Source organism: Nomascus leucogenys, chromosome 19 (assembly GCF_006542625.1).
Source record: "Nomascus leucogenys isolate Asia chromosome 19, Asia_NLE_v1, whole genome shotgun sequence".
In the NCBI taxonomy this organism is placed as follows: Eukaryota; Metazoa; Chordata; class Mammalia; order Primates; family Hylobatidae; genus Nomascus; species Nomascus leucogenys.
Genome location: NC_044399.1, coordinates 27,214,397 through 27,230,603, shown reverse-complemented (window position 1 = coordinate 27,230,603; position 16,207 = coordinate 27,214,397). Strand labels below are relative to the sequence as shown.

The window sequence follows — 16,207 nt, the reverse complement described above, 5'->3', positions numbered from 1 at the left end:
AGGGGAACAAAACCATGAACAAGTAGTTCTACTTAATGACAACAAGAGAAAAATCTTTTCAAGGAGGTCAATCTAAATGTATTGAATGTTTACTCTCTTTAGGTTGATAAACTCCACAGAAGTCTGCTGGAGGTAGGACTTTCACATGAAATTTTACCCCACTATAGACCCTAAACAAGTGTCTTTATTAGTTCCTAGAGCTAAAGATTAGTAAATACAAAACACTTGAAAATACCTCGTAAGGAACTAAAATAGTTCTTTCAGATGAGTGCCAGCTACACGAATTGTGTCCTGTTATAACTCATGATATTAAAGGATCTCAACTGATTACAAAATCTTCTAAGGAATAAATCAGACAATCAGAAATAAGTCATTTGTGCTGCTTTTTCATTTTAGACTTAGAGTAATTTCAAGGAAACAAGGCATGTAAATCCATCAAACAGATCCTGAAGAAAAGGAGGAAGATATTTCTCAAAGAATAAAGCTAAATATTCTAATCAAAGCCACTCAATAAAAGTATTTATTAGAAAAGGTTGATCACAGTTATGGAATAGAGAGAAGGAACCAAAGCATATCTTGGTTATATCTTTTTTTTTTTTTTTTTGAGACACAATCTTGCTCTGTGGCCCAGGCTGGAGTGCAGTGGTGCGATCTCAGCTCACTGCAACCTCTGCCTCCCTGGTTCGAGCACTTCTCCTGCCTCAGCCTCCTGAGTAGCTGGGGTTATAGGTGCGCAGGCCACTATGCTCAGCCAATTTTTGTATTTTTAGTAGAGACAGGGTTTCACCATGTTGCCCAGGCTGGTCTCGACTAGTGAGCTCAAGCAATCCACCCACCTCGGCCTCCCAAAGTGCTGGGATAACAGGTATGAGCCACCGGCCCAGCCTATATTATCTTTTAAATATAGGACTTAGTTCTAAAATTCTCTAAGGAGGGCTTTTTAGTAAAAATTTAAAACCTAAGTCCCCACTGCAACAGATTGAAAAGACTCCTTGTTAGGTGAACCATTACTCATTCAGAATATATAGTGAGGCCGAGGCAGGTGAATCACGAGGTCAGGAGTTCGAGACCAGTCTGGCCATGGTGAAACCCTGTCTCTACTAAAAAAAAAATACAAAAAATTAGTTTGGCCTGGTGGTGGGTGCCTGTAAACCCAGCTACTCGGGAAGCTGAGGCGGGAGAATCGCTTGAGCCCGGAAGGAGGAGGTTGCAGTGAGCCGAGATGGCCACTGCACTGCAGCCTGGGCGACAGTGTGAGACTGTGTCTCAAAACAAACAAAAAGAATACATAGCTAGGACTAAAAAAAAAAAAAAGAATACATAGCTAGGACTTCAGACTTCTGCCACCAGAGGGCAGTATACCCTAATTCAGGGTGTTTTGGACGAATTGTGCCCCCTGCTGCCCAAATTCATGTTTGAAGTCTCAACCCCCAGTACCTCAGAATATGACTGTAAATTAAATTAAATTGAATTAAAATGACACCATTAGGGTGGGGCCCTCACCCAGTATGACTCGTGTCCTTATAAGAAGAAGAAGAGATACCAGGAGTGCAAGTGCACAGAGGGATGGCCATCTGAAGAGCCAGCAAGAGGGCAGCCATTGGTAAGCAGAGAGGCCTTAGGGGAAACCAACCCTGCTGGCAACGGTGAGCAAATAAATTTCTGTTGTTTAAGCTGCCCAATCCCTAGTATTTTGTTATGGTGGCCCTAGCAAACTAATACTCAAGGTTCAGCTCTTAGGGGTATTTAAAAGCTGAATCTATGAATAGGAATATAGATAAAAATATACAGACAGACATATATTGTAGGGTAGCAGGGAAATCATAAAGCTCAAGAGACAGACCTAGATCTGATTACCAGCTTAGTTACATAATGCTGGTGTGATCTGGTTATTTAACTTCTCTGACTCTATTTCCTCATTTGTAAGAGGCAATAATTCCCACACAGCACAAGATGTTGGAAGGATTAAATGAAGAAAAATCATATGGTAGAGGAAAGTGCACACACTATGTTCTTAACAAATGTTGGTGAGTCTGAATACTAAATCTATCCACCTGGGGAAAAGCATTTAATGCAGGAGACCCATTCTTAAATGCAACATTCATGAGAAATTAATAAACTATTATTCTAATTTACAAACCATTTACTTGCAAATTGATTGGCATAAATTAATTCATCAATTCTTGATAACCCTAAGCTGAGAAAAAGAATCCACAAACCAGCCAGGCACAATGGCTCATGCCTATAAACCCAGCATTTTGGGAGGCCAAGGCAGGTGGATCACGAGGTCAAGAGATGGAGACCATCCTGGCCAACATGGTGAAATCCCATCCTACTAAAAATACAAAAATTAGCTGGGCATGGTGGAGCACGCCTGTAGTCCCAGCTACTTGAGAGGCTGAGGCAGAAGAATCGCTTGAACCCGGGAGGCAGAGGTTGCAGTCAGCCGAGATCATGCCACTGCACTCCAGCCTGGTGACAGAGTGAGACTCTGTCTCCAAAAAAAAAAAAATAAAGAATCCAAGAACCAAGTTCTGGGAAAGATGTAATCATACCAAGCCCACGGCCCTTTCTCACATTACTATGGAATGAGTCATTTGTAGTTTCAAAAAAGAAAAGAGAAAAATTAGCTCAGGGATAACTCAAGGGCTAAAAGTTTAACACCCTGACTCACCACTTACCCCTACTGTTCCAGTTTTTAATTTGAATTTGCTTCCTCCTTTCATGGCACCAAATAGAGGCAATATAAGCTTTTTAGCTTTGTTTTCTGCATCTGTAGTCTGACTTTCAGTCCTAGGAAGAAAGAATAATTATACACATCTATTCCAGGGAGTCCCAAGGTTTTATCTAAAAATACCATGACACTGACAAAGAAACCACTGGCAAAATAAAAATTACCACAAAATGACTATCTAAGCATATAACAATAAGAAAGAGGTATTCAGACCAACAGATTTTGAATGGACAAGAACAATGCTGACTGTCACAGACACAGAGCTATGATGAGGCTGCTCCCTTAGTCAAGTAATTTGCAACATGCTACATGACTTCACACCCATGAAATGACTACAGTACAAAGGTCACTGGCAAAGGAGAACATATAAGCAGCAGGAGATGGATCCATGGTGTAAAGCCCTATTTCCCAACAACCTCTGAAGAGTGTCTTACTTATCTGGAGCTCCCACTTAAGCGCAATAGCTCTGAGCACTTAAAAAAAAAAAAGTGTGCATGGGGATGGGGGTACAATATGCAGGATACCCAGTGTAGTAATGACAAAGATATAGTGAGAGACTGCAACTTCTGAGACTGTCAACATTCTCAATGGCTGGAGATAATTATAAAAGCTAAGCCCACTAGGGCAAAGCTGAGGAAGGGTATAAAGAAGAGACAGTAGAAATTAGAAAGGCAGGGGGAGAACAGAGCAAAAACAAAAAGGGATGGCAGTTGAATTGACAAGATACTCAGAGCAGGCAGAGGTGACAATGAGAATATGGCATGAGGAGACAGAGGAAACCCCAGAATAACCATACTAGACCAAAAAGAAAGCCCTCTGTTTTCTTCACATTTGACCATGGGACAGCCCTGCAAACTGGAATATAAGGACAGTAATGGCATTCGACTCACATTGACCCATACCAGATGTTAGCTACCTGGCCCTCCCTGAAGCCCCACTTGCTACTACTGCCTTCTTTTACCTAAGTCTTACCCCCTTAGTAGCGCTCTTAGGTCCGGCCTCAACCCGCTTTCTCCCTACCAGAGATAAAACTCATTCCTTTGCTAAGGCCACCAGAAGAACGTTGCCTGTCTGGCCATGAAGGACATTTTGTCAAATCATTATCCTTCACACCCTTCCCCACAGGCCTCAGGAAGGCTCTGGCATAGAAAGACAGAAGCAACAGCAACACAGATGTTTTCAGCTACATTAAAAAGCTGGGCTGGCCTAGAGGATAAGCTAAGACTGGCTCAAAGGAGATGAAAAAGCAGAAGACGGAATCACAATCAAGATTGCTTGCAGGGGTTAGGGTAGGAGGCAGAAAGTTTGGAAGTTCAACCTGTAAGTGAAAAGAGGAGGAAGAAGATACACATCTAGACCAGTATCCAAAATAGGAAAGGGAGGAAAAACCAGGCAAGCACACAGACTGATAGCAGGAGAGGAGGCTCTGGAGGAAGCTGAGACATATTTCTTTTTCTTTTTTTTTTTTAATTCTTCTTGCCCCAAATGTTGTTGTTGTTGTTGTTGTTTTCCAAAGCAGAGATTTGCTTTTTTTTGTTTTGTTTTTGTTTGTTTGTTTGAGACAGGGTCTTGCAACCTCACTCTCCCAGGCTCAAGTGATACCTCAGCCTCCCAAGTAGCAAGGATTACAGACGAGCACCACCATACCCAGCTAAGCTTTTATCTTTTGTAGAGACAGGGTCTCACTATGTTGCCCAGGCTGGTCTCAAACTCTTGAACTCAAGCCATCCTCCCACCTCACTCACTCTCCTAAATTGCTGGGACTACAGGTGTGAGCCACCATCCCCAGCCACTTTTATTAACAAATAGTTTTACTGTAACAAAATTATTATATGATTCTTACTTTTTCCAGTTATTTGTTATTAAAACTAGAACTGCAACTACATTACGGTAAATTTAGACCTAAAGTGGTATGGCTATTTGGTATAGGATTTTCTTTTCAAATTCAGTATATCTGAATAGAATAGAAAGTATATTGACATGTTCGAACCTCAAGTATAAAGCACGTATACTGTGAAAAGTCTCCCTCCCATTGCTGTCCCCCAGCCACCCAGTTGCATTCCCCATTGGCAATCAATATTATTAATTTTTAACTAATCTTTCCAGAGATACAGTAGCAGAAGCTGTCCCTCCCAGATTCCCTTTATCAGGCCAAACAGCTACTGCAGACATCGGCTGCTAAAGGCTCACACCTGTACCCTTCCCAGAATTGCTGTGAGCCCCTCCCACCCCCCAGTCACGGGCAGCCTATGACCAATGAAGGGTTGGGGGGACAGGGTATCGAAACCCAAGCCCCATGCCTCCATGGTATCTGTGGTGCCATTCAGGCTCTCCTGAAACCATATCTTAGCCCAGCTTCTTCTCCTGCCCTCTCCTGCTTCCCTCACTCCCATATAGATTTCTCCTGAGAGCACTCTCTTAATAAATCACTTGCAGATAAATCTCCAATTCAGTCTGTTCTTAGGGAACCCGACCTAAACAGATATTATGAACATAAGTATGGCCTACTTATCTATGTATTCTTCCCCCACCATCATTTTTTACAGACAGAGCCTGTTATACACGCCGTTCTGCACCTTGCTTTTGTTACTCATCTTGATAGTGTTTCTGTATCTTAAATAGAGTTGCCTTTTTTTTCAACAGCTATATGGTGTTCTATTGTATACCTATATCATAACTTATTTATTTATTTATTTTATCTATTTATTTTTTTGAGACAGAATCTCACTCTGTCGCCCAGGCTAGAATGCAGTGGCACGATCTTGGCTCACTGCCAGCTCCACCTCCCAGGTTCACGCCATTCTCCTGCCTCAGGCTCCCGAGTAGCTGGGACTACAGGCGCCTGCCACCACAACCAGCTAATTTTTTGTATTTTTAGTAGAGACAGGGTTTCACCGTGTTAGCCAGGATGGTCTCGATCTCCTGACTTCGTGATCTGCCCACCTCGGCCTCCCAAAGTGCTGGGATTATAGGCGTGAGCCAGCGCACCTGGCCGCAATTTATTTAATCCATCCACTTTGATAAACATTTAGGGGATTTCTAATTTTTTACTACTATTAATATAAACAATGCTGTACATCATTTCCTAAGTATGTGAGGGACAAATTCCTAGAAATGAAACAGATCAAATGGCATGTGCATTTGTAATCAGGATAGAGACTGCCAATTTGTCTTGTATAGAGAATGTACTAATTTGTCCTTCAATGAGCAATATAAAAAAGTACCTTTTTGTCAGCCTCATCAGCACAGTATAAAATTGTAATTAATCTTCATCAAATTCATATATAAAAATGGTATTAAGGCCAGGTGTGATGGCTCACACCTGTAATCCCAGCACTTTGGGAGGCTGAGGTGGGCAGATCCCTTGAGGCCAGGAGTTCAAGACCAGCTTGGGCAACATGGCAAGACCCCATCTCTACAAAAAATTAAAAATTAGCCAGGTATGGTGGGGCATGCGTGTGGTCCCAGCTACTTTGGAGGCTGAGGCAGGAGGATCACTTGATCCCAGGAGGTCAAGGCTGCAGTGAGCTGTCACTGTGCCACTGCACTCCAGCCTGGGTGACACAGTGAGACCCTATCTCAAAAAAAAAAAAAAAAAAGGTATTAGGTTGTAGTATTTGTATTTCTCTTATGATCATGAAGTTGAGCATCTTTGTATAAAAGATGCTATTTGTATTTCTTTTTCTGTGGCCTGTAAGCAGACATCTTTTACTCATTTTTCTCCTGGGTGGTTGGCTGTCTACTTATCATTCAGAGGTCTTTTTATTAATAATTTAATTTTTTTTTGAGACAGGAACTTCCTCTGTCACCCATGCTGGAGTGCAATGGCACGATCACAGCTCACCATAGCCTCAAACTCCTGGGCTCAAGCTATCCTCCTACCTCGGCTTCCCAAGTAGCTGGGACCACAGGTGTGCTCCAACCTGGCTGGCTAATGTTTTTATTTTTTGTAGAGATAGGGTTGTGCCACATCACCCAGGCTGGTCTTGAAAGTGATCTGCCTGCTTCAACCTCCCAAAGTGCTAGGATTACAGGTGTGAGCCACTAAGCACAGCCTCAGAGGTCTTTTTGTATTAGATAAATTAGCTTTTTGTGCATGATGCTTTTTAAAGGAGTTTATTCTACACTAAAAGATTAAGTAAAAAAACTTCAGAACCTTCCAGTGAATCAGAAATAAATATAGTTTTCTCAGAAAATCTTCTATCAGTCTGTATTTCACAAATATGAAACAGGTTTTTAGTTACTCTATGAAACCACTACTTTCCGTGCTTTAAAGGGTTCCTTGTATTACATTTGTATTATATAATGATTATTTAAGAAAATAGAGCAATAATTGAAAATGTTATCTATGCTACCATACTTATTTAGAATTACAAATATAACTAAGACTTACTTTTTTAGTTCCGGAATCTCTGCTGGCTTTACAATTTTTATTAACCCTTTCAGTCTCTGTTGTTCTTTCCTCAGTTCAAAAGTTCTCAGGTGAAGTTTCTTCCGGGACACACCATCTAATGTACTGCCTGATTTCATTTCTGACATGAACGCATCTAAAGAATCCTGAGATGGAGACTCTGATAGAACTGTCCGAGAAAAGAGTAACACATGTTTAGAAAGATGATCCTGAATATTTTAAAATTCAGCCAAAGTTTCCATATAAAAGTCACTAACATAAAACTGGACAGAGGACATCACTAGTAATAAGAATAAGGAACAGGTTATAGCCATGAGACCTTGGGAAGTCATTTTGTCTCAATGGGCTTCATTCCCCTCCACTATTAAATAAAGAGGTTAAACCAAATGATTTATAATGTTCTTTCTTTTGTTGTATATTGCTCCTTTGAAAGGCTCCATATTCTGTATGGTTTTTCTTATTAACTAATGTAGCCCCAGTGCCTAGCATAGAGCACTATATATGGTATATTAATAAATATTTGATGAAAAACTTACCTTGGCTTGAGGCTTTCAATCTCTCAGAAATTTCAGAAAGTTCCCTTTCAGCATCATTTAATTTTGCAACCTGTAACACCCAAATCAACAGGGTTACAAAGTTTGTCTTCTTTCAAACTGTTTCCTTATCATCCTCCTGTTTTCATTATTGTTACTAGAAGTTTTAAGAAGATTAATTCAAAAGTCCAGTTAAACTGCTACTTACGGAGTTAACACTTTTTTTTTTTTTTGAGATGGAGTCTCGCTCTGTTGTCAGGGTAGAGTGCAGTGGTGCAATCTCAGCTCACTGCCACTTCTGACTCCCGGGTTCAAGCAATTCTCCTGCCTAGCCTCCCAAGTAGCTGGGACTACAGGTGTGTGCCACCACACCCAGCTACTTTTTGTATTTTTAGTCGAGACAGGGTTTTACCATGTTGGCCAGGATGGTCTCAATCTCTTGACCTCATGATCAGCCTGCCTCAGCCTCTCAAAGTGCTAGGATTACAGGTGTGAGCCACCACACCTGGCCAGAGTTAACAGTTTTTTTTTGTTTCTTTTTTTTTTTTTGAGACAGAGTCTCGCACTGTCGCCCAGGCTGGAGTGCAATGGCGCGATCTCGACTCACTGCAATCTCCGCCTCCTGCATTCAAGCAATTCTCCTGTCTCAGCCTCCAGAGTAGCTAGGACTACAGGCGCACACCACCACACCTATCTAATTTTTGTATTTTTTTTTTTTTTTTAGTAGAGATGGGGTTTCACCATATTGGTCAGGTGGGTCTCGAACTCCTGACCTCAGGTGATCAACCGGCCTCAGCCTCCCAAAGTGCTGGGATTACAGGCATGAGCCACCACACCCAGCCCGGAGTTAACACTTTTTATGTGTTAAATCCAAATTTCATTTATTTCTGAATTAAAAAACACTGAATTAAACAGAATGAATAACTCGTACTTTATTTTACTCAGAAGAAAGAGCTCAAGGCATTTGTTTTCACATAAATCAAAAGGATAGATGTTGGGTAATGTTTTAAGTTCTGAATCCTACTATAAATTAATACCTATAAGAAATTCCTTGAAGTGTAATTGCTGAATCAATGCATTTTTAATATTGACAGATGTCATAGGATTGATCACTTAAAAGGTTGTATTGTACATTCCCACCAATTGAGAGTCCACTTCTCCATATTCTGATCAAGCTCTGCATTATTAATCTTATGTTTTTTTCTAGTCGAATAGGTAGCCTATTACCTACCTATCATTGTGTGTTACCTACCCATTAACACATCACCTTGTGATAATTTCCTGAAGAATATACTGTTTCAGACTACATATTACCATACTACATTCTTCAAAATTCCTTTGACTTCTCTTGACTGCCAGAAGGCTAAAGTCAATTTCACCTCAGAATGCCCTAACTTGGAACTTTTTCCTTTCTTTTTGGGAGACGTAATATCATATCCAAAGAATGTTAATTAATGGATCAATATCCTGAAGGAAAGGATCTAGCAGCAAGCCATATTTTTTTCAAACAACTTGGGTAAGACTAGTTGTTTGTTACCATTAAATTAACAGACTACAAAAGTTATACTTCAGTATCAGATTTCAATGCTACTACTTTAAAAATTATCATAAAACATATTTAAATAATACATTATTTTATTAAAAATTAAACTATTAAATACCACGGCTACTTCCATAAATAAAACTTGCCAATGATTCAAAGGTCTCTGGCTTCTCATCAATCTTGCCAGCCTTCTTCATTCTGTTCAGACGCTTCTTCTCCACCAGGCCGGTCCGATCAAGAAATGTGTCATCATCACTATCATAAAAGTCTTCATCTTCCCAGTTCTTGGCTTTCCTTTTCCGAGATACTAGAGGTAGATAAAATGATGAATAAATAAGTTTTTAAAAAAGAAAAGAAAAAGAAAGAAGGTAATTAGGCAAGGAGCTTAAAATGTCACCATCAACTACTGAAAGAGAGGTTCTATAAGCTGCCAAACTGTGTATAAAAACAAAGGGCTAAACATTGAAGACATTATACTAAGTGAAATAAGCCAGATATAAAAGGACACTTACTGCATTATGTTAGGTACCTAAAGTAGTCAAATTCATAGAGACAGAAAAGTAGAATGGTGGTTGCCAGAGGCTGGGAAGGAGGGAGAATGAAGTTAGTGTTTAACAGGTATAGAATTTCAGTATGGAATGATAAAAAAGTTCCAAAATGAACAGTGTTGATGGTTCCATAATATTGTGAATGTACTTAATGCCACTGAGTGATACTCTTAAAATGCTTAAAATGGTACACTTTTCTGTTATGTATATTTTTCCACAATTTCTTATTAAATAGTTTTTCATTAAAGCAAATAGTTAATTTATTTAATGAGCAAACGGCTTTTAAAAATCAATGAGGATGACCAGGCATGGTAATCCCACCACTTTGGGAGGCCGAAGGGGGATGGATCGCCTGAGGTCAAGACCAAACTGACCAACATGGTGAAACCCCATCTCTACTAAAAATACAAAAATTAGATGAGCATGGTGGCGGGTGCCTGTAATCCCAGCTACTCAGGAGGCTGAGGCAGGATAATTGCTTGAACCTGAGAGGTAGAGGTTGCAGTGAGCCGAGAAAGCGCCAGTGCACTCCAGCCTGGGTGACAAGAGTGAAACTCTATCTCAAAAAAAAAAAAAAAAAAAGAAAGAAAAATCAATGAGGAAAAAAGGAAAATGAGAAATGAGAAAAAGGCCAATAACCCAAAAGAAAATTTAAAAAATAATAATGAAAGCACTTCACAAAAAAATACAATAAATATTTTTAAATATGTTACTTTAAAAAAATAAAGTACAAATTTAAAAATTAGATAGTTCTCATCTATTAGACTAGAAAAACATAAAAAGATTAATAATTGGTGGGAATGTACATTGATACAACCTTTTTGATGGTCAAGCCTACAACATCTGTCATTAAAAATACATTGATCCAGCAATTCCACTTCTAGGAATTTATTCTATAAATATCAATGCAATAGTATTTATAACAGTGAATATGTAAAGAGTCCATCAATAAGAAACTACAACAGCTATTACTTTTTTGTCCACCCTACAACATTCTACTCCTTTTGTTCTGATAAAAGTACCTCTTTCCCCTAGAAAATTCCTCCCCCATTTTATCTGGTTTAGGGATAGTCATAGGACGAAAGCCAAATCATTAAGACTCTTTCCCTCATATTTATATTTAGAGATGGGGCAAAGAGGCTCTCTTTACAATGAGGTTATTAAAGTGAGAGACTGTAAGTTCAGGGCTGTAAGTAATCAGCTTTTCAGCGCAGGGTAAGAATCTGTCTGCAAAGTTTAAAAATGCACTCATGGGACAGACTCACTCACAGACACACACATACACACACAACTTGTATATGTCCTGGTGATGCTGAGTCCAGTTTGGTAGTACTAAGTTATGGTTTCAGAACTTGAGGTTCTGGTTCATGCAGTTGTTCCTTCATTTCTGTTCCTTCATCCTGAGCTATTCTTCCCAGCTTCTGCAGCCAATAACCTTTCCCCTAAGCTAGTTTGAACTGGACTTCTATTATTTGCAAGGAAAATAGTCCTTATTAATATAAGCCTAATTTCCAGGTTAAGATGGTACATTAAACACACATATCTAATTTCCCTCTTTCCCTAAATCCCAATAAACCATAGTAAAGAGACATTTTTTAAAGACAGTTACCCAAGCCTGGGCAACATAGCAAGACCTTGCCTTTACTAAAAATAAATCTAAAAAAAGTAGCTGGGCATGGTGGTGTGCACCTGTGGTTCCAGCTACTCAGGAGGCTGAGGCAGGAGGATCGCTTGAGCCCTGGAAGTTGATGCTGCAGTGAGCTGTGATCAGACCACTGCACTCCAATCTGGGCAGCATAGAAGAAAGAGAAGGAAGGAAGGGAGGGAGGGAGGGGAAGGAAGGGAAGGGAAGGAAGGGAAGAAAGAGGAGGGAGGGAAGGGAGGGAAAGGAGGGAAAGAAGGGAAAGAAAGAAAGAAAAGAAAAAAAGAAAGAAAGAAATCCATAAAGACCCAAATTTTAGAAAATTAGAAAGTAGATGAGTAGAAACTAACTTAGCAGAACTTAAAAAGATAAATCCTAAACAGTGGGGAAAGCTGAGAGCCAAAGTGATTACACTGCAGAATCCTCAAATGGATCTGCAACTGGGGATGGATAGTAAGGTTATGGAGGACTAAGTAAAAACTGGTTGAGAAATAGATCTTCCTCCTTGCCTACTCATCTGCTTTCCATCTGCAGTAGAAATCCAGAGGTTACTCTGGAAAGGGTAAAACAGAAAGCCTTTGGATTACGAGTTGGCTAGTAAAGTTGAAGGCATGGGCACTATAATCTAAAAATAGTACTGTCCTGAAAACAGCTGAATGAGAAGCCACTCAGCCACCTTCTACCACTTAGCTCTAGGAATGCTGGCAGCCAGTCCTTTCCTTTCAGGCAGGAGATTAGAAGAGCACTCTCTGGGGAATCGTCCTCATAGACGAGGAAAAACAAAAGGATACTTAAATCAAGAGTTCCCCAACAAAAGGCCCACCCACATCATTCAATAGTACTGCTCAAAGTCAACAAACCCCACCTATATATTCCACGCAGAAACCCCATCTATATATTCCAAACTGTCAATCACCTTTTTCATCCCCAAATAAAAAAACTACAATGAAGAATTACATGACACCTAAGAAAAGCCTTTAACATGCAGAACAGAGACCACCTAAAAAGAAAAATAACATGGAGAAAACAGAGAGGAGATATTTACAACCCATGAAACAACAGGATATTATGTTTTAAAAAGGACAATTCAAAAACCAAAAATGAACTTTTAGAAATTAAAACCCTGGAGTCTCTGAGCCTTCTCTGGCATGAAGGACTGCCTGATTTTAAAAACGTTAAAAAAAGAGAAAGAAATTAAAACCTTGATGGCAAAATAGAGAAGGCAGAAAGATAAAGGTGCAGAAATCTCTCAGAAAGAAGGAAAAGACACACAGATGAAAAAAAAGAAGAAAAAAAACTTAAATGGTCTGTACAAGAGGTCCAATGTCTGAATAATAAAATTCCATAGAAAACAGAGGGATGAAACAATTAATGGCATAATTGCAGAAAACTTCCTGAACAGCCAAGATTTCTAGATCAAAAGGATCCAACAAGTACCCAGAAAAATGAACAAAAAAAGACCCACAGAAAAGTACTTCATAGTTAAGTTTTAGAACCTTTAGAACAAAGGGAAACTCTTACAAATTCTAGCAAGGGGGAAAAAAAGATGACATACAACAGGATCAAAATCTGAACAGTTTAGAATTTCTCAAAAGCAACATTGAATGTAAAATAAGAAAAATTGTTTCCAACTTAGAATTGTATTCCCAGCCAAACTATTAATCAGGAGTGAAGCTACAATAATTATATTTTCAGAAGAGAGGGATTAATAAAGTTTATTTCCTACACACTCTCTCTCTGAAATCTACTAGAGGATATCCACCAAAACAAAAGAGTAGACCAAGAAAAGGAAAGATCTGAAATTCATTGAAGACTATCATCACCAATGCCCTCTAGTGTTGTACCGGCTTTTTAATCTGCTAAAAGTACAGAAGGATGTACTACTATGCAAGGAAATAAACCAAGAAATATGAGAATATGAGAATCGAGAAATAGAAAAGTCAACCCTGGAGAAAGGACAAAGAAATCTCAAGGATGATAGGAAAGTCCCAGGTGACAGTTCTGTAGCAGATCTGCAGAGCAATAAGCCCTGAAAGAAAAATAGTGCTCTTCAGAAAAAGTGTCTCCAAAAAAAAATCAGAACTGATAAATTACTTAATCATTAAGTTGTTTGATGTGGTGAGGCTACTGAAAGGTGTGGGAGGAATGAGCAAGAAATACAAAAAAGCCCCAAACACATGAAAAGCAAACACAATTATTACGCTTAGGAAAAACAGAAAGAAATAAAACTCCTCAGTTATAACTAATATTTGCATAAGCATAACCATGTAAATACTAAATACTAATTTAGCAGAGTTGACAGATAATGTCTAAAATAAGTGACTAAAAATATAACAGCATACTCTTGTTCTTAGAAATACAGGTGTTTTTAGGCTGGGCACAGTGGCTCATGCCTGTAATCCCAGCACTTTGGGAGGCTGAGGCAGGCAGATCACAAGGTCAGGAGTTCGAGACCAGCCTGGCCAATATGGTGAAACCCTGTCTCTACTAAAAATACAAAAATTAGCTGGGTGTGGTGGCACGCACCTATAGTCCCAGCTACTCAGGAGGCTGAGGCAGAAGAATCGCTTGAACCCGGGAAGCAGAGGTTGCAGTGAGCCAAGATCATGCCACTGCACTCCAGTCTGGGCGACAGAGCGAGACTCTGTCTCAAAAAAAAAAGAAATACAGGTGTTTTGTGTTTTTTTTTAATTTTATTTATTTATTTATTTATTTATTTTTGAGATGGAGTCTTGCTCTGTCGCCCAGGCTGCAGTGCAGTGGCGCGATCTCGGCTCACTGAAACCTCTGCCTCCCGGGTTCATCCCATTCTCCTGCCTCAGCCTCCCAAGTGGCTGGGACTACAGGCACCTGCCACCACAACCAACTAATTTTTTTTTTGTGTGTGTGTATTTTTGGTAGAGACGGGGTTTCACCGTGTTAGCCAGGATGGTCTCAATCTCCTGACCTCATGATCCGCCTGCCTTGGCCTCCCAGAGTGCTGGGATTACAGGCGTGAGCCACTGCACCCAGCCAAGAAATACAGGTGTTTTTAAACGCCAGAATAAATAACTGAAAAAACTGAAGGCCTTTAGGGAAGAAGACTGAGGAGGGGTAGGGCAAGGAACAAGTATATTTTATTATAAGCCTTTTGGTAGTTTTGAACCAGGCGTAAGTTACTTTGCAATAATACAAATATAATATAAGCCTTATTAATAAATGATGCTCTACTCAGACTTTTTTTTAAGAAAACAAGCAAAATACACAATTAATGTATTGATACATATTAATGTATTGATGTAATATTCATGATATGGCCAGGCGCAGTGGCTCATGCCTGTAATCCCAGCACTTTGGGAGGCCAAGGCGGGCAGATCACCTGAGGTCAGGAGTTAGAGACCAGCCTGGCCAACGTGGTGAAACCTCATCTCTATTAAAAATACAAAAATTGGCCAAGCACAGTGGCTCATGCCTGTAATCCCAGCACTTTGGGAGGCCGAGGCAGGTGGATCACCTGAGGTTGGGAGTTCGAGACCAGCCTGACCAACATGGAGAAACCCCATCTGTACTAAAAATACAAAATTAGCCGGGCATGGTGGCGCATGCCTGTAATCCCAGTTACTTGGGAGGCTGAGGCAGGAGAATCGCTTGAATCCAGGAAGCAGAGGTTGCAGTGAGGTGAGATCACACCATTGCACTCTAGCCTGGGCAACAAGAGCAAAACTCCATCTCAAAATAAATAAATAAATACAAAAATTAGTTGTGCATGGTGGTGCACACCTATAGTCCTAGCTACTAGGGAGGCTGAGGCGGGAGGATGGCTTGAACCTGGGAGGCGGAGGTTGCAGTGAGCCGAGATCGTGCCACTGCACTGCAGCCTGGGTGACAGAGTGAGACTCCATCTCAAAAATAATAACAATAATAATAATATCCATGATACATTCTTACGTTAAAAAAGTCACAAAAGATTGTAATTAATATGACTACATTTGTGTATGAGTGTTTTTTGTTAAAGGATCTAGTTCTCAGCACACATCTATATATGCATAGAAAATGTCTGGGAGAATATAAACAGTGGCTACCTTAGGGTATTGAGAATTTTTTTCTTTTCACTTCAAAACTTTCTGTACAATTTACATTTTCCCCCCATAAAGAAGTTTTATTACCATTTGTGTTGAATTTTCCTTTTTTTTTTTTTCTAGAAAAAAAGGGCTCCTATATACTGACCTGCTTCCTGCCGAAGCAATCCCAAAGTGTCAAGGATCCGACAAGCCTCTAATGAGCACTGGATCATTGCTTCTTTTTTCTTTCCTGAGTGAATGGCCTCAGCCACCAGTTGTTTTCCAGTTGAGTCATCCACAGGTAATCTTCATTGATTTGGTGGGAATTATAGCACAGCATTAAGCTCCAATTCTTACGAAAACAACTACTATGCTATGATAATAGTCATTTTTTTTAGATGGCCTTTCAGTCCTTGAATCCATCTTGTTCTATCTTGCCAATGTTGGATTTAAAATATTTTCTTTCTATTTCTTACCCATCCCACCCTACTCTCCAATAATATAAGGGTTACTAAACTATGAAGGCTCAAATTTAGAAATAGCTTAAACTTAGATGAAAGTTACTCTTTGGGTTGTTATCTATAACCATACATTAAACCTGAAATTGGCCATTTTCCAGAAATGAACATTAGTAAGAAAAGAACATACCTCACCCTGCAGAGCCAAGTGCTATGTCCCTGTTCATCAAATTCATATTCTAATTCTTCTCCTGTGGGAGAAAGACAGACAAAACAATTTTAATAGAATCCAAAAATT

General features: G+C 39.7%; 1 protein-coding gene across 1 annotated transcript in view; it reads right to left on the bottom strand.

Annotated features, from left to right (window-relative positions):
- SLC4A1AP (solute carrier family 4 member 1 adaptor protein) overlaps positions 1-16,207 on the bottom strand; it is a 31,161-nt gene that overhangs the window by 9,992 nt on the left and 4,962 nt on the right. The window contains exons 4-9 of the mRNA XM_012497566.2: positions 16,100-16,160; positions 15,618-15,757; positions 9,368-9,528; positions 7,682-7,751; positions 7,128-7,314; positions 2,682-2,793 (exon numbers count right to left, since the gene is read on the bottom strand). Of these exons, the coding sequence (XP_012353020.1) occupies positions 2,682-2,793; positions 7,128-7,314; positions 7,682-7,751; positions 9,368-9,528; positions 15,618-15,757; positions 16,100-16,160 (731 nt within the window). The remainder of the gene's footprint in view (positions 1-2,681; positions 2,794-7,127; positions 7,315-7,681; positions 7,752-9,367; positions 9,529-15,617; positions 15,758-16,099; positions 16,161-16,207) is intronic.